The sequence below is a fragment of the Anthonomus grandis genome, chromosome 1 (genome assembly GCF_022605725.1).
Source record: "Anthonomus grandis grandis chromosome 1, icAntGran1.3, whole genome shotgun sequence".
NCBI lineage: Eukaryota > Metazoa > Arthropoda > Insecta > Coleoptera > Curculionidae > Anthonomus > Anthonomus grandis.
This window is the reverse complement of record NC_065546.1, coordinates 17,534,250-17,561,805: the sequence shown is the minus strand read 5'-3', so window position 1 is coordinate 17,561,805 and position 27,556 is coordinate 17,534,250. Positions and strand designations below refer to the sequence as shown.

At 32.5% G+C, this 27,556-nt stretch overlaps 1 protein-coding gene across 2 annotated transcripts in view; it reads left to right on the top strand.

The window, feature by feature from the left end:
- The first annotated feature begins 3,291 nt into the window (after positions 1–3,291).
- Positions 3,292–27,556, top strand: part of LOC126745036 (choline transporter-like protein 1) — a 54,741-nt gene continuing 30,476 nt past the window's right edge. The window contains exons 1-2 of one of the 2 annotated variants that reach the window (XM_050452711.1): positions 3,292–3,471; positions 22,442–22,511. In XM_050452711.1, coding sequence (XP_050308668.1) covers positions 22,476–22,511 — 36 coding nt within the window. In that variant the 5' untranslated portion in view covers positions 3,292–3,471; positions 22,442–22,475. Of the gene's footprint in view, positions 3,472–22,110; positions 22,188–22,441; positions 22,512–27,556 lie in introns of those variants that run through there. The other variant, XM_050452720.1, reaches the window with a different exon arrangement.

The window sequence follows — 27,556 nt, the reverse complement described above, 5'->3', positions numbered from 1 at the left end:
GTCGTTTTGCCACTCTAGGCATTTTTACATCAAAATCTAGTATTTGCGCCATTTCTTCAATTTCACTAAAAATTTGAGAAAATGTGTCTTCAGAATTTTCCCTGTCATTTTTAAAAATTTTTACCAGCTGGTCAATATGCTGTTTTGTAGATAAAAGATTTATAGACACACCTTGAAATTTATTAGTTACCGGCTCGAGTTACTCTCACGAATGTGTAATAATTTTAAGGCAAACGAGAAAAGTGCAATTGGTAACCGAAGTAAGCAAAATATTTGCTTTTGTTCTTGTCTGTAAATTGAATCCAGCATCTGTTGACATACTTTCCAAAGTAGATTTAATGGCAACAACATTTTCTGAAAAAATACGTATTGACTTATATTTTAAGGTCCAACGAGTTTCCGACAAAAGAGGAATATTTGTTAACCTACTTCTTCTTTTTGGACTCTCGCGAAAAAAATTAATTATTTCTTTAATAGTGCCAATTGTATTTTGTATCTGTTGAACGCTGTTAAGATCATTAACCACAAGGTTAAGTTTATGGGCACTACAATGGTAATATGTCGCCCTAGGGTATTCATCCTTTATAAGTTTTTGTACCCCTCTATCCTTACCGGCCATCGTGGAGCATCCGTCAAACCCAAGACCTACAAGCTTATTTAAATTAACACCATGTTTTTTTAGAAAATTTATTATACTACTGGTTTTGGAATCCATAGTGGTCAATTTTTCAAAACCGAGAAATTCCTTCCGAATATTGTTTTCGACACCGACAAATCTTACTCCTAGTGATAGCTGTTCATGCCCGGAAATATCTGCAGTTTTATCAGCTAATATAGAAATTGCTTCGGAGTTATTTGCCTCTGAAATAATTCTTTGCCGAATAATATCTCCAGATATTTCAATTAAATTATTCTGAATTTGTGCCGAGGTATACTTTTGTTTAACATGGCAAGTTTTAAGGTGATTGTCCAGAACTGTATCACCACTTTCAACCCTAAACTTCAGCAAATCATTAAAATTTCCCCCCCCGAGTTTGTTTACCCCTTAATGCAATGTCGTGAGTTCCACAAAAAAAATTGTCGAAAGAATTGGATACAGTTTTTTTCTATTTTCTGCAATTTGCTCACGTTCTTGAGTGTTAAGCTGTTCATAGACATTGGCCGTTGTTCCAGAAACGATTTTAGTAAAATCAGTAGCACGATTTACTGCCTGCTTATGCCACTTACAATTTTGATGCGATCTGGCGCTTTCATGGAGTTTTTTATAGTTGGAAAATTCTTTAATTATAAACGATTCGAAAGTCCCCCTCTTTAACAATAGGTTTAAAGAGCACACAGAACTTACACAAAGCTCCTTTTAAATGTGAAGAGTACACCATCCAGTCATATTCATTAAGCCATGAAATTTAAAAAAATCTATTAGAATTTGGGCCAGAATCATTTTTAAAATTATACTGAGTAGCCGGAACGTAGGGGTGTTTTAAAAGTTTGTATTTTAGGTCGTCAGTCAACGATGAACTTTTTACATATAAGCCCAAATCAAATTCATTATTGGAAGGTGTTTGACGGGAAGCCCCACTACTTCCAGGTAATGGTTCAGGTTCAGTGCCTAAATCTGCTTGTTCCCTTTTTTTTATGATGGGGAAGTCGAATTGTCACGATCTGGTTCAGGTTCCGAGTCAACTTTTTTAGCAAAAAAGTTTCTTATATCCATTACCTAAAGACGAATTAGCGTTTAGAAAATCCATATTGGCAAATAATAAAATATTTTTAAAAATGTTTTTAATATTTAATTTAATCATTAATCTAAAAAACTGGAAAAAAAAACAATAAAATTTAAAGAACAAAAGTTAGCTATAAATTAAAAATAACTATAGATAGTAATTTAGTAGGTACACCTAATAAATAATTTAACAAAAAAAACGGGTTCATCTTTTTTAAATTTAAATTAGTTAATCATTATTATAATGTAGCTGCCATATTCCTACTATATTTATCACAATAAAATTATATATTTTTTAAATCGTATCTTGGTAAAGAAACTATAATTTGCGGACTTATGTTCATGAGACATTATGAAAGACAATTTACCATTTAAAGAAAAAGTAGGTAAATTTTGTCCCTTACCTCAAAACACGCCGGATATAATCCATCAAAAATTCGTATAAAATAGTACCGTTAAACAACATTAAAGAGTGCAAAAACGAGCAACTATATACATGGAAAAACTCATATCGGTGTTATATAAGACCTTAAAAATTAATTAAATCAAAATAAAGACCAAATAACGGTTCCACGGATATGCACTAAAAATACAATAGATACCTACATAGTACATAAGATAATATTAAAAATTTGCTACTTACGTTAAATTTTTTTCCGCCACACACAACGAACCATGCCGTATCGGATCGGTCTGACGCAAACAACGGCTGCGCCTTGCGCTTCGTGATCGGGCAAAATTTACCACATTGTTGTCAGACTTAACAAAAAATAAGGATTTGACTTGAGATTTCAGAAAATGTAACTTTAAAACCATGACCGATTTCGAAAATAAACCTATTAAAAATGATTTTATGTAAATATAGGGGGAAGGGGGCAAGCGCCCCCCCTTGCCCCCCTCCCCCTCCTCCCTCCCAAACGACGCCCATGGATCCATATAAGTCCTCAATTTCATATCAATAAGATTTACATTTATGCCTTTCACTGCGGAATGAGGTCAAAAGAAAATCTATTTTTTTTTATATCATCTTATCTGATCATTATTCCTGTAAATAACATAAAAAGATATACAAGAAGAGTATACAAACAACTTGACTAAAGAGTAAATTAAAATACCAAAATTATAGGTTAGGTACTTACCTTGCATCCAAACAGACCACTCAATACAAGGTACAAATTATTGGAAGAATTTAATAACATTTCGTCCTTTCTATATTCTTGAATTAAATCATTGCATATACAAATTCGGATTCGGAGTTCTACCCAAAAAAATTTAAAAATCCTCGAATCCCGTCTACACCAAACTGCGAGTCTCTTTGATGTACCGCTCTCCGACCGAACTCCGGCGCACCGAACGTAAGAATACCATTCAATTCGCCTTTGCTTTTACGTACACACTGAGCGAATTATTCGGAGTTCGTTGTTCGTTCGCTCAATGAGTACGCACCTTTAACACAGTGTAAATGGTATATGACCCCCCTAACTTAATTTCACCTGACCCCAGAATCTGTTTATTATGATTTATCTGCACGTATCATTCTTTCCCATTTCTTCTTATGTTTATTCATCGCATCTAACTTTTGAGTTTTGTCTTTGTCCCTCATTTTTCGGTTCGGGTCAGGTTCCCTGGGAACGTCGTCTGGTTTTCGCGACCTCGGCAATATTCGGCATCTAGACCCAGCGCGCCGTGGATTGTTTATCTGTTGCGACTTGCATTTGATCGGTTTTGTTCAGTTGGTGCATCGCTAGGTGAGTTTTAAGCCATTTTTATTTATTTATGTCGTTAACTTGCGTTTATTTGTCCTTGTTATTTAATAAGATTATGCGCTTTTAAATAGATATATGAATATAAGTACTGACTATATGAGTAAATCACGCTTTTTTTCCTAAGAAGGCTGAGTTCCCATTTCTGTCAAACAACGCCCCCCAAACCAAAAAATTGTATTTATTATTACTTGTTTGCTTGATGATTTTGAAACCGTAAAAACTCATTTATCATCCTAATTTTATTCAGTACTTTTTGACTTCAATCTTTTGGTGCTGAAATCCTATATCAATATTCTTTTATCACTCCGTAATTCCCCGGATTCTTATATATTTAGGTGGTCCCAAAATTACGCCCTAATATCCGACCCGCCTTATCTGTAGGTAAAAAATAAAAGCCATATAATGTTGATAAATGCAAAATTTTTAATTTACATGAAGTTATTTTTATATTGTTTATAATATCAGGTATTGACAATAGCCCTACAGAAATATTCAACATGCTATGTGATTGTGGGTTAGAAGTTTTATCTTGGGCAGTTAAGATATCCTTAGATTAAAGGTTTAGTTATTAGTTTAAATATTTAAGATTTTATTATTTAAGGGATTAATTATCCTTAATTTAAAGGGGGGGAGGGGGGTAGGAGAATACTAAGAATACATCATGTTATTTTCCTATTTGACTTTTAAAAATTAGGTTTTATTTGAATATGCCGAGAGTACCTAATGCAGTTCTATACATATTGAAAATTAACAATATTTTTAAAGATTTTATGTTTGTAAAGTAATAAACTATACAGGGTGTTTTGGAAGGAAAGGGAAATATTTTGGGAACATATTCAGAAGGTCAAAATAAGATAAATTAACCAATATGTTTTAATGGATATGGATGTGGGTGTACCCCAGGGTTCTGTTCTTGGACCAATATTGTTCCTGCTATATGTCAATGATATTTCTTAAATTCCAATTAGGGGCAAATTTACTATCTTTGCAGATGATACAACATTACTTTGGCATGACACTGACACCAAGAGGTTAAAGAATATTGTTGATGAAGATTTAATTCTTGTAAAGTCATGGTGTGAATACAATAGATTAACTTTTAATATTTCTAAAACTAATATTTTAACTTTTAAATGTAACTTTGGAACTGTCACTTTGCAAAATGAAACAATAAGTCCTTCTGAAACATGCAAATTTTTGGTTCTGACAATCGATAAGCAATTAAAATTTGAAAGTCATATCTCCTTTTTAATAGGGAAGTTATCATCCAACTGTTATGCTATTAAAGTAATAACACATTCTCTGGGACTTGATGTGGCTAAAATTGCCTACCATGCTCTTATTGAGTCTCATTTGAGATATGGTATTGTGTTTTGGGGTGTGTGCTCTCAGTATTTGTTCAGCTCTCTATTTATTTTGCAAAAAAGAGCCATACTCTATTTTTGGAATAATTATGTTCTCTGTATTTCTAACTCATGTTGCGGATATTTCATCATTGTTTGTTAATACCTATTTTACTTGACTGGTAGTTTTGACAAGCATGGTTGTCAGTTGATTTGAAAAGAGCCTCATTACATTTAAAATGAGGAATTCCATTATGTAATGCCTCACACATTCACCCCATTAGGAATTATGCTGACATGATATTTGTGTATAGGTAGTTTCTGTAATGGTAGCGCATTATGTGCTGTTGGTGAATACTGATGTTGTTTTCCAAATCAAAGAATTCCTAATGGAAAAGTTTTTTTTAAATAGTTTTTGCAAATGCTCAGGAAACAGGAATGTTTCCAAGCCTAAGAATTAATTCTGAATGAAAGGTGGGTCTAAATGTGGAAAATGTTCTGGACACTTAGGAAAAACACCTTTAAGCCTTTCCATATCCCATTTCAACCGGTTCAATGTCTTCAAGAGGGTGATTATGGCTTAATGGTCAATTTTGCAAATGGATCCAACAAAATGGAAGTTTGAGGCTAACTCTCAGAGTATGGGCTATAACTTTAGAAAAGCCAATTTTCGATTGTTATATCAGCTTATTTTTGAGATCCAATGGGACTTCTTGCATGATATAGTTAATGTTATTGATGCTGTATCTAGCTTCTACATAATAATAATAATAATAATAATAATAAGCCTTTATTTCCAACAGGAAACAGTTGCAAAACAGTGAAAAATATAGTTTAAAGAAAAAAAACACAAAACAAACCTAAAAGAATGAATGAAAAGAAAAGAAAAAAGTGAAGTCACAATCTCAAAAGTTAGAACAAATAAGTTAGAAAAAATTAGAACAAATAACTATTAATATGATATAAAAACCCAATTAAAAAAGTTTAACAAGATAATCACATATTCAACAAAATTAAATTAAATTAACTGTAATATACTTATTAACTATAACTTAAACACATGGGTCTTAATCCCAAGAGTAATGATCCACCAAGATATTGACATTCACATGAACCGGAGAGAAATTTATATCACACATGTGACAGATCCTATTAAATATAGCGCATATTGTATATAGTGGCGATTTCAACAGGATGTTAGTCTGAGGCCTTGGCAGAAAGAATGTTAGGGGATGTCTAGCATTAAGCCTAGCTGACATCCCCTAACACCAGAAAGAAGTACAGGACTATCAATGAATCCATTCAGTAACCCATGCAGGAATTTTACAGAGATCATTCTTCTGAGATGTAATTGATAGAGATTGAAGTGTTCCAATAGTTGCCGATGATCAAACCCTCTAACTGGATATATGCCATCCTGCCTGAAGGTCAAAAACCTCAAACAGATTCAAGAAGACCTGCATATAATGGCTGTTTGGCTGCATATAATGCAAAAATTTAAGGGTATTTTTGATCTACAGTAACTGACCACACTACATTTAGCCACATTCAAGCCTAACCTGTTAACAGCACATCATACCTCCAATGTATTTACTTCTTGGCAGTTCTGAAGAAAAACACAATCCTCCAAACCATATACATTTAAATATAGCTTCAAACATATTAAAGAGATAGACATCCAGACTCAAATGGACCAAGTTAAACCAAGAGCATGCTCTGTATAAAGGCTCTTTCTTTGCTAAATTTGTGTTATGTGTTTGTAAGTAAAAAATGTTTTGTCTTCTAGTATTAATGTAAGGCACAACAAAGTGTAGAACTGCTAGCAATTCCAGGCAGTTAATACAAGTTACATTTAATGGTTTCCTGATAAAGGGAAAGCATATTGAATCTGCTGAGTAACAAGTGCTGATTGTATCCTTGTTCCACCTAATTTCATCAGTTTTAAAAGCGATATGTTTCAGAAATTTACGCTGAACAAATTTAAGTCTAACAATGTGAACAGTATAGTTTGGATACCAGAGTGGAGCCACATAAAGTAATTGCAAATTTATTAGGGAATTAAATAAGATGATTCTACTTGATATATTAGTGAAGTCTGATGTAGCTCTTATAATAAAACCAACAGACTTTAAAGATGACTTTATGATATTATCAATATGATTGCAAAAATTAGGCTTCTTGTCAATAGTGACACCCAAGTCACAAACATAGTCACAGTTAGAAAGAATTGTAGCATTTAATGTATAGTCGAAGCTAATTTCATTTTTTAGCAAAGAAATGGATATCTTTTTACACTTTTCAATATTGAGCGGAAGCCTATTATCTTGCACCAGTTGTAGATTAAATTAATATCATTTTGGAGAAGCAAACAGTCATCCTAATTAGTTACAATGCGAAATATCTTTCCGTCGTCAGCAAACAGAAGACTATTGCTTAAAATGTTAAGAGATATGTCATTGATAAATATGGAAAACAAAAAAGGAGCAAGATTACTATCCTGAGGAACTCCGCTATATGCTTTATAAACATATGACCTAAACCCATTATTTTCTACAAACTGGTGCGATTCACCAGATAGGAAGCAAAAAATTGTACAAGATTAGAATGAAAACCAAGCTTAATAAGTTTCTGAGCAAGAAATCCATGGTCCATCTTATCAAAGGCTTTGGGGAAGTCCATGTAAATTATGTCTAGTTGACGTTTATTATTTATAGACTCATATGCAGTCCGAAAAGAAATGATGTTAGGTTAGTTATTGTAGATCTGGATTGAAAGAAACCTTGCTGGATTGGTAAATATAAATCTTTTACTTGGTGAAAGAGACTATCATATAGGCAAATTTCAAAGAGCTTAGAGAAGTTTGATAGTATTGAAATTGGACAATAGTTTTCCACCACATTTTTTTCTCCCGATTTAAAGATGGGACAAATTTTAGCAAATTTCCATCCTTAGGAAAGGTGATGGAACAAAGAGATAAGTTAGAGATAGTAAAGAGAGGCACAAATGCAGAAGCACAACCACGCAACAGATAGGATGGCACACCATCAAAACCAGAAGTTTCTTTGTTTTTAAGTTTTTTAAGAACATTTAGCACATCTGCATGATTCAGTTTAAAAATTGTTATATTTTGAGAAAAGACATCATTAAATAAACTAGGGGAGGGTAGAGATTTATTAAAAACATTACCAAAAAAGTCGGAAAATGCATTGACTATGTCATCAGGGTTAGTTAAACTGAAATTCTAGATGTTCCTTGCCTTTCCTGTATAAATTTCCAAAATTTTATCGGGTCCTTTTTTAATTTACTTAATATACTTAATATTGACTACATAATTTTGCTAAGCTAAATCAATATTTGATTTAATGATTTAAAGACATTGTAATCAACAATGGATTTTGTTTTTTTCCATCTATTATGTAGCCTAGATTTTTCCTTTAGGTCTTTTACAATTTGAGAGGTATACCAACTAGGGTAATCATATTTGCTATTACGCCTTTTAAACAGAGGGACTGATTGCGCAAAAACGGTATTTAATTTCTGACTTGTGAAAACTACCGTCAATGTGCTGGCTGTAAATTTGGGAAGCTGAATCGTAACGGGCGGGTTAGGGTGATCCTTGGTAGTACAGAAGGTATGTTAGGCTTGTTTTGAAGAACAAATTGAAGACTTTCGGTAAATTCTTCATCGAGACGGACATGACGCCTCGGCAGCACAATGAGCTGAAGGCAGCCAAATCGGAGTTAAGCGATGCAAAAAGAAAATCTTTATATAAGATACATCAATCGTGCCCCCAGAATTGTAGCAAAAAACTAGATTCGCCTTTATTTTTACAAGCTAGTGATGCCCACTTGTTTTTATCAAAATGTTCGTGGTCTTAACACTAAAACCGAGACTTTTTTTTCTTGCCGCCATTGCTCAGTATTTTCACACTATAAGCATTGCCGAGACATGGTTGAGATTTTTGCAACAGTATTGCGCCCTCTATCGATGTTGTTGGCTGTAAATTTACTATTAGGTTTCAGATATTTTACATGATTGTTTTGTACATCCCACCATCTATCACATCTACATTTTCGAGCAATTTCTGGATCAGTTTACACTTTTAATATCAAAGCTAAACCATAATGTAATAATAGTGGGCGATTTTAACGTGTCTGATTTCTCCATTAACTCACCTACAGGTAATCATGTTAGTCAAAAATCTATTGCTGTGAATAATTTTGCTAACACTTTTAATCTTGTTCACACATCTTAAACTATAATAACAGACTATTGGATCTTGTTTTATCTAACTTCACCTGTACTGTTTCTCGTAGTGATGTGCCTTTTGTCTTGGACAATTTGCATCACCCTGCACTGGAGATTGATTTTACTGTCTCAGGCCAACATGTCCATAATTTTCAGCTTAATAAAAACTTATCTCATTCTTTTAACTTTAGAAAGGCCAACTTCCATCTCCTTTATGACTCTATCCTTAAAGTTGACTGGTCTACTGTGTATTTATCCTCTAAAGTTAATGATGCATGTGGAGCCCTATATGATATATTGAATGGCATATTTGCCGCACACATTCCTCTTAAGCAGCAACGTAAATGAAGATTTCCAAATTATTATTCTCGAGAATTGATCAAGAACATTTATAGGAAAGAAAAGGCTTTTAAGGACTTTAAAATGTACAATTCTCCATTCTTTCAAAATAAATTCCATTCTCTTAGACGCCTTATCAAACTACAAATACGCAATGCATGATAATTTGAATTCAAACACCGAAAGGAATATTTCTTTGGAGCCATCTAGCTTTTGGGATTTTATTGGTTCTAAGAAGGCTGGCACCAGGATTCCTGGTATGATGAGGCTACCCGATGATGTGATAATTAAAGACATATTTGATGCTTTTGCACTGTTCTTTGGTGAGCCATTTATACAATCAAATTTCATTAACCATTAAAGTTCTGCCTTGGTAACTATCAATTTCCTAAATGGCTTGCAAGTGAGAAATCTGCAAAAATTATGCATGGGCATTCTTGCTCTTGCCAATTCTAATGTTCTTTGGCGCCTCCTATATGAATCAAATCTCCTTGCGCGATTTTATTTCTGTCCTTGCTGTTTGAGGCATGATACTAACATGCCATGAGCATTTTGAAGCTTACTTCTTAGCTGGTTGATAATATTTAATGCCTGAAGGTGAATAAACCTATCATGTTTAGATTCTGTTGATTTTGTTGGACCAGTATGTCTTTCTCTCACATCCTCAGTCTCAACTTTCTGTCACAACCTTCCTATTGCGCTCTTGGTAGAATTTACAACCACTGCGACATCGCGGATGTCAACCATTAGTGCTTTTCCAAAGCTATAAGAGATGATTAATGACATTTTTTATTTAGCTAATTCATTTTTTTTTTAGTTTCTTTCTTATCTAGAAAAAACGAGAAAGTATTGAACGCATATCAAAATAAAACCAAGACGTAATGTCTATGTAATATGAACAGCTTAATCTAAGGCAGTCTTTAGTTAATCAGGTAAATAAAACAGGTTTGAATTTTTTATCATCCGAATTTTGCCATATTTTCTTTACTTTTTATTCCAATTTAAAAATATTATTTTGTATATACTTTTACTCCTATTGCTTTAAATTTAAAGTTTTTTCTGAACGAAAACATGAAGTTTTCAAGCGACTAAACGACGTTCATAAACTATTAATCTTGTAACTAAAAAAACTTACTAAATCATTCATAATATCTTAAAATCGAAGCTAAAAAAATCTGATAAATTTAGAATTATTCATTATTGTTATAACGTATAGTAGTTTTTAGAACTATAGTAGTTAGTAATAACGTATAGTAGTTAGTATAGATATACTGGAGTATGTTTTTTTAATGGTATTTAACCTAAGAAAAACATATAAGATAACGGAGTGTCTTAATCTCTCTCAAACAATATCAGGGTATATTTTGCCGATCAATAAGGAGAATAGTCTGATTGTTTGTGCCGCCGCCTCGTCGACAAAACCTTGTTTTTGCCTTTTTCTATTGAACTTGAGACTTTTAATATTAGTGTATTTCCATTTTTTTTAATCAGGGGAAAACAAAAAGAAAACTAGGGTTGGGCTCAGAAGCTATAATATATTCCATACTCGATTAATAGTCATGATATGATGGTTTTACCTGCATTGATCATTGCATATAGATTTGATCATTAAAATCAAGATGAAAAAAACATATATTGTTAGTGAGTTGCACTGATTGTGAAAACTTATTGGGTATATGCAAAAAAAGTAGCCAGAAACTAGATAAAATCATTAGGTACTACAGAGTTTATGTGAGTAACTGACACATAAATTATGGCATGTTGTATGTCTTTAATTAATGTTAAAACAGGGAGTTTTAACCCAAAACTGAAGTAAACTAAACCTTAAGAATTCTGACGAATAAAATAATTAACAACAACTATCAAAAGGTAACTTATAAACAAATATTATCAATAAAGTTCCTAATATAAAAAGCAAAAATTTAAAAAAAAAAAATTAAAAGTAAGTTTCTGTAGTAATTGATATAAACGAAGTAAGTTACATAGCTTTAATAACTCTTCTTCTTAAAAGTTGACAATAGCAATAGTTCTGTAGCAATAGTTTCTTGCTAACTGCTGTAGAACATAATTTAAATTCTGATCCTTAATCATTTCGGTAGTTTTTATGCAATAGGTTAAAAAAAGATAGGTCACCAGGGGAAATGAGGTGTGAACACTTGCCGAATATTTATGCATAAAACATTTCCTGAGATGCTTTAAAAATTGCACCAAATAAGGATTAAAAGGGAACATAAAGTAAGTATTGAAAACTATAATAGACCTATGAGACTATAATTAATATCCTGGCCAAAGAGAGACTCAGTGTTTTTTGATTGCCTAGCTGGTAAAAAAAATCCTTAAAAACCTTTAAAATCCCAATTCATGGGTTAATGGAAAGTAAGTCTATAGTTACAAATCTATCAATAATACCTAGCTGAGTTAGAGGCAGACGCATTCCTAAATAAAAATCAATTCAAAACAATAATCCTGATTGCAAAAATGCTTTTGAGCCTAATAAAGATTAATCATAAACTGGTGCTTGATGGGCATTTTAAGTTTAACATTGTAATGCTATTGGCAGGGCCACAAATATCAGCCGTTCTTCATAGTTTCTGAATCATCGCGGTGACACAACCGGTCACATCGCACGACATTTCTGGAGACGCGTGGAAGGTTAACGAATCTTCTGAAACCATGATCTGCGATCGAATATATACGGAGTCCGCGTCTTATAAAATCGACATAAATAGCAGTAAATAAATATAGTGTAAATAAATATTTTTAGTAGTCTTAAGTGATCGTGTTTTTTGTGTACGTGTAAAATAAATCAGTTGCCTAGTTTTGTGCATCAGGTGTTTTTATTTACACCAAACGAACGGTTAAAATCCTTCAATATCACAGCTCATGTCAATACAGTGGGAGAAGATTGAAACCAATATTAATCAATATTATTGATTGAAACCATAATTAACTACTTTTACTAAACGGTATTCTCCGGCAAAGGGTAAGAAAAATTTCTTAGTGCGGGTATACACGATCCAGTTTCAACGGATGCGGTAGAAACGGAGCGGTACCGCATTTGTACGACAACACATAGGCTTAAATACGAGGCGATACACGATGCGTTAACACCGCATCGACGGAAGAGAAACGCAGCTTAATTATAATATATACAGTGCGAACGTAAAGGTTGGAATAAATTCATTTAAAATTCAGGGGTATGTTCAAAAAAAAAAACGCTCGGACATGTCGATTTTTATTTTTAACTGCGGGTTTTCTTACTATAATTTTATGTATACAGGGTGGCCCAAAAATAAGTTACGGTCATCAACGTAATTTTTTTAAATGTAAACACCTATTTTTTATTTTAGATTTAGGTTCTACATCAAATTCTAAGTACATTTCATGTACCATGTCCTATACCTAAACTCGACCGTTGACGATTGAACACAATAAAAGGCTATTTTTGGAAGAGTTATTTATATCAAGCAAGAATACATAAAAATATTTTAATTAATTTATTAAGTGTTGAAATGGCTGCCACGAACCTCTTGGCAATATCCCAGTCGATGCTGAAATTCTTGTAAAACGTTATCGATAACAGAAGGTTCTATCAATCTTATTTCTTCCGTTATTCTAATTTTTAAGTCTTCAATGTTGTTTGGCCGATTAACATAAACTTTGGACTTAAGATACCCCCACAAAAAAAATCTAAAGGAGTCAGATCAGGCGATCTGGCCGGCCATTCAATTGCACCCCTCCGACCAATCCAACGTCTAGGGAAAACGGTATCCAGGTACTGGCGCACGGGACGAGTGTAATGGGCTGGAGCTCCATCTTGCTGATACCATAAGGAATTATCTAATATATCCGGGTCTTCTGGATCGGGGTATAAAGTGGCAAGGCATGGAACCAAGTCATTTTCTAAAAACTCTAAATACCTCTCACCATTCAAGTATCCTTCAAAGAAAAAGGGCACTATAACCCTGTTTTCAATCACCCCCGCCCAAACATTTACTTTTTGAGGGACTTGGCTGTAGCACTCCATCATCCAGTGCGGATTTTCAGTAGCCCAATATCGGCAGTTTTGCCGGTTTACACTACCATGAAGACAAAACGTTGCCTCATCAGAAAATACATTTTTTTTTGAAAATTGTGGATTAGCATGGCACAAGTCCATAAGTCTCTCACAAAATTCTAAACGCCTATCTGGGTCATCTTCATTTAGTTCATGAACCAATTGAATTTTGTAAGGGTGTTATTTATTTATACCTAAATACTTAACGACGGATGTCTGGGATATCTGATTTTCTAACGCAATATTGCGAGTCGTTTTATGGCAATCTTCTTCAACTGCCAGCAAAACATTTAGTTGCTTCTCTTCTGATATACTTGACCGACCTTTCGTATAATTATCCCTGACATGACCCAAATCCCGATATTTCTGTTCTATTCTACTGACAGTACTTTGAGATATACGTGGCCTATCAGGATACTTGGCATGATAAATTTCACAGACTTCCATCTGAGTGCGCATCCTGTTTCCATAACCAATCATCATCAAAATCTCTATTCGCTCTCGCTCACTAAGACGTACCATTTTTTGAAATTTTAATTTTATCTTTTGATAAACTTAACACAAGCAAAACTTTGCTTAGGCATCTAAATCAAACTTCAAGCAGCATCTAAATCAAAATTATTTGATGTCAACAAATTGTGACAAGTTAACAATCAAAAACACCAACCACAAATGTAAATAACCAAACAATAATTGATAGGTTGCTTGATATAAATAACTCTTCCAAAAATAGCCTTTTATTGTGTTCAATCGTCAACGGTCGAGTTTAGGTATAGGACATGGTACATGAAATGTACTTAGAATTTGATGTAGAACCTAAATCTAAAATAAAAAATAGGTGTTTACATTTAAAAAAATTACGTTGATGACCGTAACTTATTTTTGGGCCACCCTGTATACATAAAATTATAGTAAGAAAACCCGCAGTTAAAAATAAAAATCGACATGTCCGAGCGTTTTTTTTTGAACATACCCCTGAATTTTAAATGAATTTATTCCAACCTTTACGTTCGCACTGTATATTCTTTCGTTAAATAGAATATAATTAATTATATTCTATTTAACAAAACGAGATTTAAGTAACTAAATTCAATACAAGGAAAAAGCATTGATTTTCACTAACTTCAATTTTGATACAAAAATAAAACAATAGACCCATAATGAATTCTTAATAACGTGTATTGCCACCTCTAGCTGCAATGACCGCTTGAAGTCTTCGCAGCATTCCTCGTATCAAATTATGAAAACTTTCCTGCGGATGTATTCTCACTCCTCACGAGCAGCATGTTCCATGATAAAGCATAAACATAGTTTTTGTCCAATTCTGCTTTTTATACGAGAAAAGATATTATAACTGTTTTAACTGATATTTATTTTTATTTAAATTTTCTTGACAAAATAATTAGTGGTGCGATAATTTTGTCCAGGAGCTTATTACTTTTTTTGGAATAGCAAGATAATATAATAGACAAAAATGAGTTTATCTGAGCCTGGATTTTTACCAAGTTGCAGTACTAGTACCAATAATGTTATGTTGGCACTTGGCAGTGGATTGGACATTATTGTTTCGTTGTTGGAATTACCATTGGCTAAAAGACCTGAGGCTGAAAGACGAAACATTATTTTGAGTGACAGGCCTATTCCAAAACTGTGTATTGACCAAAAAGATGGGAAAAAAGTACGTGCTCTTAATATCTCTTGGTATGATGTGTATAAATGGCTGTGTGGAAGTTACTACAAAGAAACTGTATTGTTGGCCATGTTTGTTGCTTTCGAATAAAAAGTGTGTATGGAATTGTGAAGGATACTCCAATTTAAAAAATATATCTGCATTGCTTAAGAAACATTCAACTTGTAAAGAGCATTTAAGTAGTTCTTTGTCCTTTAAAGATGTACAAAAAAGAGAGTTTTCTGTTCGTGACTTGCTAGACGAACAGTCAAAAATTTCAAAAGTCAAGTATAATGCTCAAGTTAAAATAAACCGAGAAATTATTAAAAAATTAATTGCTTTAACTTCTACTTTAGCTAAACAGGAACTGGCTTTTTGTGACCACGATGAGTCAGATGACTCTCTAAATCCTGGAAATTTCAAAGCAATTTGGGAATTATTGTTAAATTCAAATCCAAAACTAAAAGATCACTGGCAAAAAAAGACTTATTTTAGAGGCCTCTCAAAAATGATACAAAATGAACTCATTGACCTGATTAAAGACGACATTTCCATTTTTATTCAAAATGCCATCATTAATTCCCCATTTTTTGCATGTATCGTTAATGAAACAACCGATATAACTGAAAAGGCACAGTGTTCAATTGTATGCAGGTTAGTAGATGCCAAAGGCATAGTTCAAGAATATTTCTTAGGATTCTTTGATTTAGGGGAAGATCGAAATGCTCCAGCGTTACGCGATTTACTGTTTAGTGTGATTGGTAAATTTGACTGTAAAGCGAAACTAATTGCTCAAACCTATGATGGAGCTAGTGTTATGTCGGGCCAACTAAACGGACTACAAAAATTAGTAAAAGACTCTGCACTATTAGCTATTTTTACTCATTGTTTTGCGCATCGCCTTAATTTAGTTTAACAGCAAAGTTGCTCCAATATTACGGCAGTAAAAATTTTTTCTCGACTCTTCAAGGAATTCCGGCTTATTTTCACCATTCCTCCAAAAGATCCCATTTTTTAAATAAATTTGTCGGAAAACGAATTCCTACAAATAGCGAACTGAGACGGAACTCGAGGGAGAGAAAAAAATTAATTGTATAATATATATATGTATAATATATTAATAAATTAAATATTATAAATAAGTATTTCAGGAGATAATGAATTATCCAGAATCAAATGCGAAATCAATTAGGCAGGCAGATGGGTTTAAAAGAAAACTGGATAATCTGGAATTCGTATTTTTATTAAACGTTTTTAGCGACATATTTCAACAAACAGAGCTCTTATACAATGTGTTACAGAAAAAAAATAATGACATTCAGTTTTGTAACAATTCCGTTTCCAGATGTCTTGAAGTGTTAAAAAGCTGGAGAAATGACCTGACTTTTTCTAAGCATATTAACGTTGCTGTTAGCGAGACAAATACAGAACTTACCTTAAATCGTAAAGAACTTGGTGGTTTACCTAAAAATGATAGTAATCAAAGCACTTTGGATAAAGCCAAAACTAAATTTAGACGAATATTTTTTGAAATTTTGGACAATAATATAACTCAATTAGAGCAACGTTTTTCGGACTATAGCAAGTTTCAGTTTCTGCAGTTGGGTGATACTAAAAAATTTTCAGATTATGGAGGAGTATTTCCGCAAAAACCATTGGACTCGTTAATAAATACTTATGGAGCACTTTTTGATAAATCATTATTGAAAACAGAACCAGAAACCATTTTCTCACCAATACACCGTGAACAATTTTACGATAAAAGTTTGTTGGGTCTAATTAAAAGTATGCATGATAACGACACAAATGAAATTCTTCCTGAAAGTTACAAGTTGTTCTGTTTACTAGCTACAATACCTGCAACCAGTGCTTCAGTTGAAAGGACTTTTTCTAGGTTAAAGCGAATAAAAACATCTTTGCAGAGCACAATGACTCAAAATCGGCTTTCATCCTTATCTATTTTATCAATCCAAAAGGACATTCTCGCTCAATTAGTGGAAACTGGGGACACATTTTACGATAGGGTAATTGACAAATTTGCACGAAACAAAGATAGAAGAATTAACTTCCTTTATAGGTAATAAAACTCAAAACTGATAATTTGTTTGTGTTCAAAATACTTTTAAATGACTCCTTCTTTCTGTGCCATTTTTAGTAGTTACTTGTTACTTTTATGTACGTAGGTAAAAATAAATGTACATATTAGGCTTAATTACTGTCGTTTCTTTTCATAGTGTCCCCCTTTTTAGTTCTTCAGTTCTCCCAAGTTTTTTAAATTTGATAGAAATAATTTTTTTTTTTTTTTTTTGAAAAAATTCTTAGAGTTAATGTTTTTAAATGTATAATTACTGGATAACACCGGCCTATTATATGATTCTTCGGGCTTCATCGTGAGTGGCCTACTCCTGCTATGGCCTACCCAAAATTTAACCCCACGAGCCGCCACTGAGTGCTATTTCATTAATAGTTTAGTGGTTAACCTGTATTTTTCTGTTAAAATCAAAGGAATCAAAACATCGCGAGTTTTCCCGCCAAAAAAATTAACTGCCAAACTCTGAATGTGAGGTTAACATACACAAAGGAAACTAAACCATAAACCTGCCCTGTTGCAAGATTGTGAATTAAATAAGATGTCTGGAAAATGTTACCAGTGCAAATCAACCTGTGCTTTTAAGGAGGATAAAACAGGTTTGACCCAGTTTGGTTATCCTTGTTATACGTGTCGAAGAGTGATTTGTCAGGATTGTAATAAAACCCAGGAACAAGAGGTAAGAGTTATTCCAAGTCAAACTCGAACCTTGGTACATCTCTGCCCTGACTGTTTGATGAATTTTAGAACTTTTCCAAACATTTAAGCACGTTGAAATGCTTTAAAATGAATTGTAATAAAATAAAATCATCATAAATAAAAAAAACTTCTCACTTTAGAGTCAAAAATTCCAGTGGTGTCATCTGATTGTGCTGATGCTGAGAAGGTGACTGCTCTGGAAAAGGAGATAAAAATCAGTTCTAGGCTTGATGATAAAACTGCAGACATTAGGTCTAGAATTAATTATCAATTCCAATCATGAAACTGTAAAATGTATAAAGGAACATCTGGAAGAACAAGCTGCACAATTTTATGGAAAAATGAATGGAATAGTAAATGCAATCAAGGAGACTAATCTTGAACTGATACAGGCATTTACAGGTACACCTGGCCCAAAATCTGTCAGTATCAGTGAAAACTATTTGTATTCTGTGAAAGCGTCAGTGCCAGGTACATCTAATAAAAATATAACTCTTGAAAAGCCTTTGGAAAAGCTGGCTAGTAATGTGGACCAGATAAAGAAAAGCATAAATGCTCCTAATAGTTCTTCAGGTAAAATATGTTCTGGACCCGAACAACCAAAGCTGAAAATTGCTAACAAGAATATTGGAGAGAGGATAGCCAAGTTGTCATGGATTTATCTTTCAAATTGGGATGTTGATACAAGGCCTGAAGATATATTTGCAGTATTAGATCCAAGGTATGCTAATACACATCACTGCACAAAACTTCCATCTAAATATCGCAATCCCAGTAGTTCAGCATTAATTGGTGTGCCTTAAGACCTGGAACAACAATATCTGTCTGATGAGTTTTGGCCTGATGGATGTTATGTCGATCAGTTTAAAGCGTCGTACACATGATGTTAACAGTAAAACCCTTAGAAATCTAAATTTCCACAGGGGCCCGCAGCGATCACATCGAAAGTAAATCCAGAGGTCATATCAACTGGCCAGGACACATTAAAAATGGTGCATATAAATCCCTGGTCTATGTGCAATAAATTTTCAGACATTCAATGAAGTACCTATTGAAACATCTGACTATGACATTGTTGCATTGTCAGAAACCTGGTTAAATTGTAATTTATTATCAGATATACTTGATTATTATATTTGATTAATGGTTTTGATTTTTCCGGAAAGACAGAGATGGTAGAGGAGGTGGAGTTGCGATATATGTTAAGTCTAAGCTCTTGATACTCCCAATTTTAATAATGGAATTGACCAACTTTGGATATGTTTAAAATATAATAAACAATTACTAATAATAGGGGTTGTTTACAGACCACCTTCTGTGTCATACTCTGCTCTCAATTGCGGATATGATGTTTTTGCTGCGGTTATTTGTAATTGTAATGTTTTGGTATGTACTGGAGATTTTAATGTTAACTTTTTATATGACAAATCTGTATAATTTAAGTTTTTTAATGATATTTTAGAAAGTTTTGGTCTAACTCAGCTAATTCAGGAACCAACCAGAATAACACCCAACAATGAAACTAATTGATCTCATCTTGTCACTTGACTATCAAAACTTTTTTCCTATTAGTCCGATTTCATTGAAATTTGGTAGGTACATGGGGTTTAGTTAGGAAATAATTATTGATTTAAAAAAAAAATTTGCCATATTACGTTTTAAGGTCACGTTACTATCAAAATTTTTTCCCTATGAGTCCGATTTGATTGAAATTTGGTACTTGGGGTTTATTTAGGAAATAATTATTGATTTTTAACAAACTTTTGAAATATTGAGTTTAAATGTCGCGTGAATATCGAAACTTTTTTCCTATGATTCTGATTTGATTGAAATTTGGTATTTGGGATTTATTTAGGATATAATTATTGAATTTTAATAAACATATATATTGGGTGTCAGGGTCACGTGACTATTAAAAAGTTTTTTCCTATGAGTCCGATTTGATTGAAATTTGGTACTTGAGGTTTATTTAGGTAACAATTCTTGAATTTTAACAAATTTTTGTCACATTTTTAAAGTAAAAAGCGTATTATAATAATAAAATAAGAAGGTATCATTGAATATTTAGTTATATTTATCCGAGTTACTTGAGAGCGGAGCGTATTGTAACACATCATGGTTCTCTGAAGCAGAAATAAGTAAGTAATATTTAAATGAAATTTGTTTCTGATTATAATATATAATAAGACCTTCCCTTTTCCCTCTGTATTTAATATAGATGTTTATTTTTTCGAAGTACTAAAAAAATTAAATTGGTTTACACCAATCAAAGTGTGCAGGACAGCCATCATGCACACCAATAACTTAGGCGGATATTTTAAGACATCTCATTCAACAGTTGTGGTAATATGTTTTTTATGATCGCGTTTTTTTATTTTGCAGCCAGTAGGAAAATTCTAAATGGGGGGAAAGGGAGGAAATCTAATTCCAAAAGCGCTTGAACCATTTTAAATGAAAGGGGTAAATGATTTCTTTATATAAAATATTCCACACAGATGATTTTGACAAAAGATTAACCGTAGCAAGGCTTCTTGCACTAATTTCAGGATTTTCTTCAACTGTCGCTCAAGTAATTTCCTCCTCATCATCGCCAATAATGGGGTGTTTTACTGTCTAATGATTATTTGGAATGATTGATCCTGTCTCTGTTAGCCGTTGATAAAGTGCAGTAAACTTGGAGTGCAATAGATGTCTTCTGTTACTTTGACAACTACATCCAACTTGTTTTTGTTATTTTTAGTCTCCCAACAAAATGTAAAGAAACTTTTTACAATAGTGTAATACGTTGCTATTTTCTTATTTAAGGAGCAGTCATGCAAAACTAGATAAATCCCCAAAATAAAATTGTGCGATTCATATTTGTCTTTACGTAGTTTTAAGAAAATAAAGAATAAACGTGTAACTATAATAATAATTATGTTTTTATTTTAGTTTTTTCTATAACTAAATATAATATAATTAAGCGTAAAAGAAATGCGAATAACATCATACCTACATTAAAAAACTCACTGTTACATTATGAAATAAATCAAATAGTATATTCAAATCAATCAAAATTAGATATATAAATAGATCGGATATAGCAAGAAATCTTATTTAATTACCTGATACGGAACAAAATTGTCTACCAGATCTATAATATCAAATCTTTTACCTACACTATAATTCATGTTGATAAGTTTATAGATGCCCTATTGCCCTACTAGTACTTGCACGTTTTTTGTAAAAATCTCGACATTTTATACTACGGATTTATTTGGTTTTGCTTCATTGCCGCTCATTTATTGAAATGAGCATTCTCAAAAGAATGGTTTTTATTTATTTACGCAAAAACAGTGCATCAAATCATAAAACTCAAGAATACAACTTTGCTTAGAACTAAACAGGGATTTAAAAAATAAAATTTATTTTAGAAAAATGCAGTGAAGCAAATGATTTATGTGACCTGGATCTTATACTTATGGTATAAGGTGCTAAGTGACTTGCAAGATACTGAATAATTGGTGAACTTTTTTCTCCCTAACAAAAAATAAACTGATTTAAACACCAAAGAAACCATTGTTTCCGAAACAACTCCCTTAAAATTAATAAATTATTGTTGAGTGGTACTGCTTTAGATACTGATTTCAAAAGATAAATTTGAAAGCTTCTAACAATTATAAATTTATCTTATGCTATAAATAGGGCTCTGATATTACCACAAAAAAATTTAAAGGATTAACCCATTTATAATGTGAATATATCCAATTATTATATAATCCTTTATTTGTAAAAGAAAATTGAAATATGTCTAAAAAAATTAGTCTCTTAAAATTATAACTTAGTAATGTTATGATTTAATAACATTGCCCTTTAGTGTATAAAATATTACCAACTATACTAAATGATCATGTCATTTGATACATATTTTTTATTCTGGCTCAGCCTTCTTTACATTATTGTGTTACAGGATGCCATTAACTTAAAATGCACTATTGCACTTTTAAGCTTATACTTAAATTGCTTTTGTGACTAATCGCCCATAAATGTTTGTTTATTTTGTTTTTTCATAAAAAAATAACCCCATGTTGAACTACTGCCCCTTATCAAGCTTTATCTCTTGCCAAGCAGATTAGCCTATAGCAAACATGCTAAAATATAATTTCTTGGAAAACACATAGTTATCAGTTGATTATATTGTTTAAATAAAGCTGCATTTTTAGCGCAACTAAAATTTTCTTTAAGTTTCCAGTAATATTCTAAACATCACAGCAGGTGAATTAAATATGCAATTTAAAATAAAATCGGTTAAATTTGTTTTCATTTTTCATTCGTATTTAATAAGAGGACCACTCTCCTTTTGTTTTGTGCCCAAACAGGTTTCTATAACATATATCCATATACCAAAGGCCAGCTAAGCAAGCTTAATATATTCAGACAAATAATTTGACTCGAAGCTAAATTGATAATTACGTTCATTAACTGAATTGAAATTATAAGGTCTAATGTAATTGTTTTTTTCTTTTCAGTACTTAATTAGTATATAGAGAGCAGTTAGGAGCTATGGGAATATCTAATAGTAAGTTGGAGCCGGACGAGGTAAGTCTTTTATTTTAAATAATACTCTTATTAATCTACTTTAGTTTATTTTTAAATTGTTTTACTTTAATCGTATTGCAGTTTTATTTCAGTACATAAAAAATAAACCGACCAATGAAGTATACTTATTTTTAACAGCCAGTGTGTGCATACAGTTTTAGGAATAGACTATTTTAAGAATCTCTAGGAATAACACCGTTTTTTTTTGATCAGACATATTCATTTTGTATTTTACGTCAAGGGCAATGGGACGCCATAGACAATAGAATAAAGTACACAAAATTATTACTTTGTCATTAATGGATTTTAGTTTTAGTCTTCCTTGTTGTTAGAACTAACCCAGAAATTAAGTGGGATTACTTAACGGACTATAGATTAAGGTTATTATCCTATATCTCATTTCATAATTATTATCTGCTTAAATTTTGTCTAATCTATGACCCGTTATAATTTTTTTTCTACTTGTACTACTAAGACTCGTGGCGCTTTTGTTGTCAATAACATTATAAGAGAATACTATTGAATTATTCACTTATTATTTATAATTTCTTGTGGGTTGGATGTGAGGTCAAATCAAATTCAGGTTTTAGATTTTAATATTGCCGATGTTTCGGCTATATCAGACCATCCTCAGGGTGATAAAAAGGAAAAAAAATTTGGTCCATAAACACCATTTATACAATTATTAAAAAAAACGTAGTGAACCTCCAAAATGCTTATAAAATTTAATGGTCTCCTTGCTTCTGGAATGAATTAATCATTAGTTGGTTCCAGTTTTTTTTTTATGATTGTAATGTGCAGATGTTTATGGATAAAAGATTTTCTCTTTCTATCGCCCTGAGGATGTCCTAATATAAACCGAGGCGTCGACAGCCTTAAAATCTAAAACTTGAGTTTTATTTGGCCTCCAGATCCAACTCACTTACTAAGAAAGAAGCATAAAGGATTTTTAGGTCACAAAAAAAAAAACAATAATTATTTGTAATATTTATATTAGGCATTTCCTTATTCACCCAAAATATATACATACAGGGTGGGTGTCCGGAAGGTAGATGCAATCCTTTAATATAATAGCTGACCTAATTTCAAATATTTTAAGCCAAACATGTATAGATCCAAATAAATGTCAAAACTTCACTTTTAATCGGTAATACAGCGCAAGTTACAATTAATATTTAAGTTTCAAAGTTTATTTTGTTTTGTCTAATGTTTATTTAACATTAGGCAAAAAAACAAAACCTGTGGTCAAAAACTTACTCTAAATACCGAGTGGGGTCCAAATGTATCCCAACATTTTTTTTTAACTATATTTTTTATTGTTATTAGGAAATATTAAAAATAAAACACATTTTGCTTAAACAAATATATATTTTTTCATAACAAAGTTAAATTTTCACATAAAAAAGAAAAATAATTATGAAACACAATTTTTACAAGCTGTAACATTAGTCGAATGTTTTGCACATACGAACTGATTGTACCGAATAGAAAACTTTAGAAATTTCCTGTCTTTGTTCCTATCCTGAAGTTGTTCGACTTGTCATTTTGGTATCTATGAATTATATTTTTTCTAATTAAAAAACATTCTTCTCCTATCCAAGCGGCTTTCTTTCCAATCTGGATTTTTCAACATCCAAAGTTTATAGGCGTTACTGCGTTTATAGGATTTGCGGGACATAGGTAGCATCTATATCCCGCAAATGAGAAAATATTGCCATCGGCCACCAATTACTTTACTATTTTCTTTGTGTCGTGAATTCCTTCGCCAATTTATCCGTTGTGTCCACTGCACTCTTTGTTTTATTGTAGGGTAAAATAATTTCTGGTTTATAATTAGTTTTTTCTCCTCTTATTTTGTCATCGTTATGTTCCGTGTAGGGTTTCCAAATTTCGGGATCGGGATTGAATTTCGGAATTTCTTATTTCACTCCCGAGATCCCGAGATTAATTTCAATCAATCAAAAGTGAATCAAATGTGTAATCCGCTAACCGAGATCTTATTCTTGTTGCAAGTAATGAGGCATAAAAAAACTCGTTCTGATTCTATGCTGGTGGGTTGAGCAAGAGCAGAGTTGAAGCAAGAGTTCATAGCACCGCTGCGAATGTAAACCACGCAATCCACCATTTTCAAATAGTACCATTTCCGTTTTCACCACCTTAAAACATCATCAGATTTTCCCTTCAATTGTTGTACCGGTGTCATCGCATTTGTTATGGCGTTATCGAGTTTGGTTTTAAGACTCACATTTTCAGCTGGTTTCAGTAGGCTGAGTGGCAACTCATCTTCATAGTCAGGGTCCTCGTCAAGGTTTATTGTATATGGTTTATCTTGGCTGCTGAGGACGGTTCTTGATAAGGTTTCCAAGATATTTTTACCAAATGTAGCAATTTTGTTGGTTGGGAGCAAATTGAAAAAAGTATCCGCACTGGTCTTGCTTGTTGGGATTTTGGAGATAGTCCATGACACCAGACCTTATGGTTTTTCGTTCTGATATTCGCTTTCTTAAAGATTCTTCCAGGTCAATACTAAATTTTGTTTTTAGATTACCTAACTCCTGAAACAGAAATTTGAAACTAGCATCTGCAGTAGCAAGATAAGCATCCTGTCAGCATATACCTTCAACAGTTAGTTTAACGGGTTCCAAGCAATGGACAATATTCTGTGCGACGAAATTTGTATTTGTGACTATTATCAATCAAAGCTTTTCTGATGCAATTTTTAAGTTAAACAAATCTTTCTAACATATCTGCTAAGCTGTACCACCTTGTTGGACAATCTAAAAGTAACGAAAGTTCTTTGCCATGTTTGCCTTTAACATAATTTTGTAGGAGTAAGTTTTTCACAGGAGAACGTCTAAAGAGCTTTACAACTTCTCGGATTTTTTCAACTATAACCACCAAATCATAGTTGTTGGTAAGGTCTACCTTGTTTTGTTTATCGCTTTCCATTGACACTTTTATAATCCTCCTCATTACATTCATATTCATCATAATACCCGTCACAATCATCCACATCGTTATCGACCTCATCCTCTTCATTTTGTTTCTCTTCTTCAACACTTATTGAATGTTTAGAATACAAGACATCTAGTACTGCCAAATAAATGGCGTGTGCAAAACATAATCGTTATTGAGGTTTTATGAGATTCCCAAATTTCTTCATTACACTTGCACCATCACTACTGACGCACACTACATCATCCTCTAAAGAAATATTAAACTCTTCAAGTTTCTTTTTAAGTAGGTTGACACAGCTTTGAGCAGGTAAAGAGCCCTTTATTCGAGCTAAACCTAAACTCCTACATTTAGACTTTTCATCAAAACTGTGTATATTAACATTCAAATATCTCTTGTTCGCCGAAGATGTCCACTCAGCTAATGTCAAACTGAAACATCCATTGTTCTTTATTATCGTCTGTAATTGGAATACATAATAATTCAAATTTTTTTTTTGTGGTATGCCAATATTCGGTTTCAGATCGTGGTTACAGATTTGGGTATATCAGTAAATCCTCTAGCACCAAGACCTAATCCAAGGTCTACTGAAGTAATAAAGACTCTAAATGATAAACCATCGAGTGATGTCATTCGAGCTAATACAGCATCCGTAGAATCATTATCGGGAGGAGAAATAAAATAGTCATTAATCTTTTTCTGTCTTTTAGATGGAGTCCACGTGTTATCGTCTGTTTCAGCCCCTTGAGGAAATTTAGCCACAGTACTGGAACTTGTTTCTACAGTTGGTTGTTTTGAACATGACACATCCTGTTCTTTTTGGAATGAATGTTTTGATTTATAATAAACATGCATGCCTTTGGTAGAACCTCCTTTATTTTTTTTTATTATTTATTTACAGTGTTTACATTTCGCAGTTAAGTTTTGTTTATTTTTTGAAATTAAAAAATGTTGCCACATGGAAGATTTTTGATCATTTTTCTTAGGGTCAGTGACATATTCTTCATCATCAGCCATTTTCGTAATGTGTATTTAACAAAAAAGTTGAAGCAAATCTAAAAAAAAAAATTAAAACATAACATAATCTAGCAGTGTAATAAAAAACCTCACTTTTAAAACTTTTGTTTCTTGTTATTAATTGTTCTGCTTAGTCAGCTAACCCAGGATTTAGGATGATGTACTGATGTAAAGTTTATTATACAATAACGCTGATTAATATTACTAGCAAACAGGATAAAAACTCCACAAAAAAGATAAAATATAGCACATCTTATGTTTATTAAATACCGTTTCAGAAACGACTGAAAAAGAATTAAATAGACAAGACGACCAGATTACGATTATTGATTTGCCCGGGGAATTCCCGATCTCTTTTACCACTATAGGCGCAGCCAATTATACGACACGTGTAACAAACTGTACGTTACTCTGTTAAATGTTGAAGGTCATAAATATCACGATCACTATTCTATTTAAAAATCAAAATATTGTATGGATAGGTCCTATACCTGACTTCTTATTAATATTGTTTGTCAAATAAAGATGTAAAAATATCGGGATAAAATCGGGATTTTGGGATGGAAAATGTGCGGGATCCCGGGATTGGAAACCCTAGTTCCGTGGATAAGAGAATAACTGATAAGAGAATAACTGCCGCATTTGTTTTTGGCATGTAGGAGACCGAGGTTTTATTTTCCATGAAAGCAAACATGCTTGAAAAGTCCTTCTTATATCTTGCTGGAAGTAGTTTTTTTGGAATATAAGGTTTATTTTCACGCAGTGTACTACACAAGGTAAGGTTTTTTTCTAAAAACTCTTTAGCTAACACAATATTGGTAAAAAAGTTTTCAGAAGTTATTCCATATCCTGAAGATAAATGGTTTACCAGGTTCATCACTACTCGTTGTCCTTGGCCTTCCTCCGGTTTGTTTCCAACTTTGTCTAAAATTATTATTCTTTAAAAAAAATCCACATTTTTTTTATCAAAAAAACTTAACTAAATAAGGTTTCATATTCGCTGTATATGCTGATCTACAATCAGCCAGTGCTCAAATTTTTATGCCATATTTGTCCGGCTTACTCTTGATGTA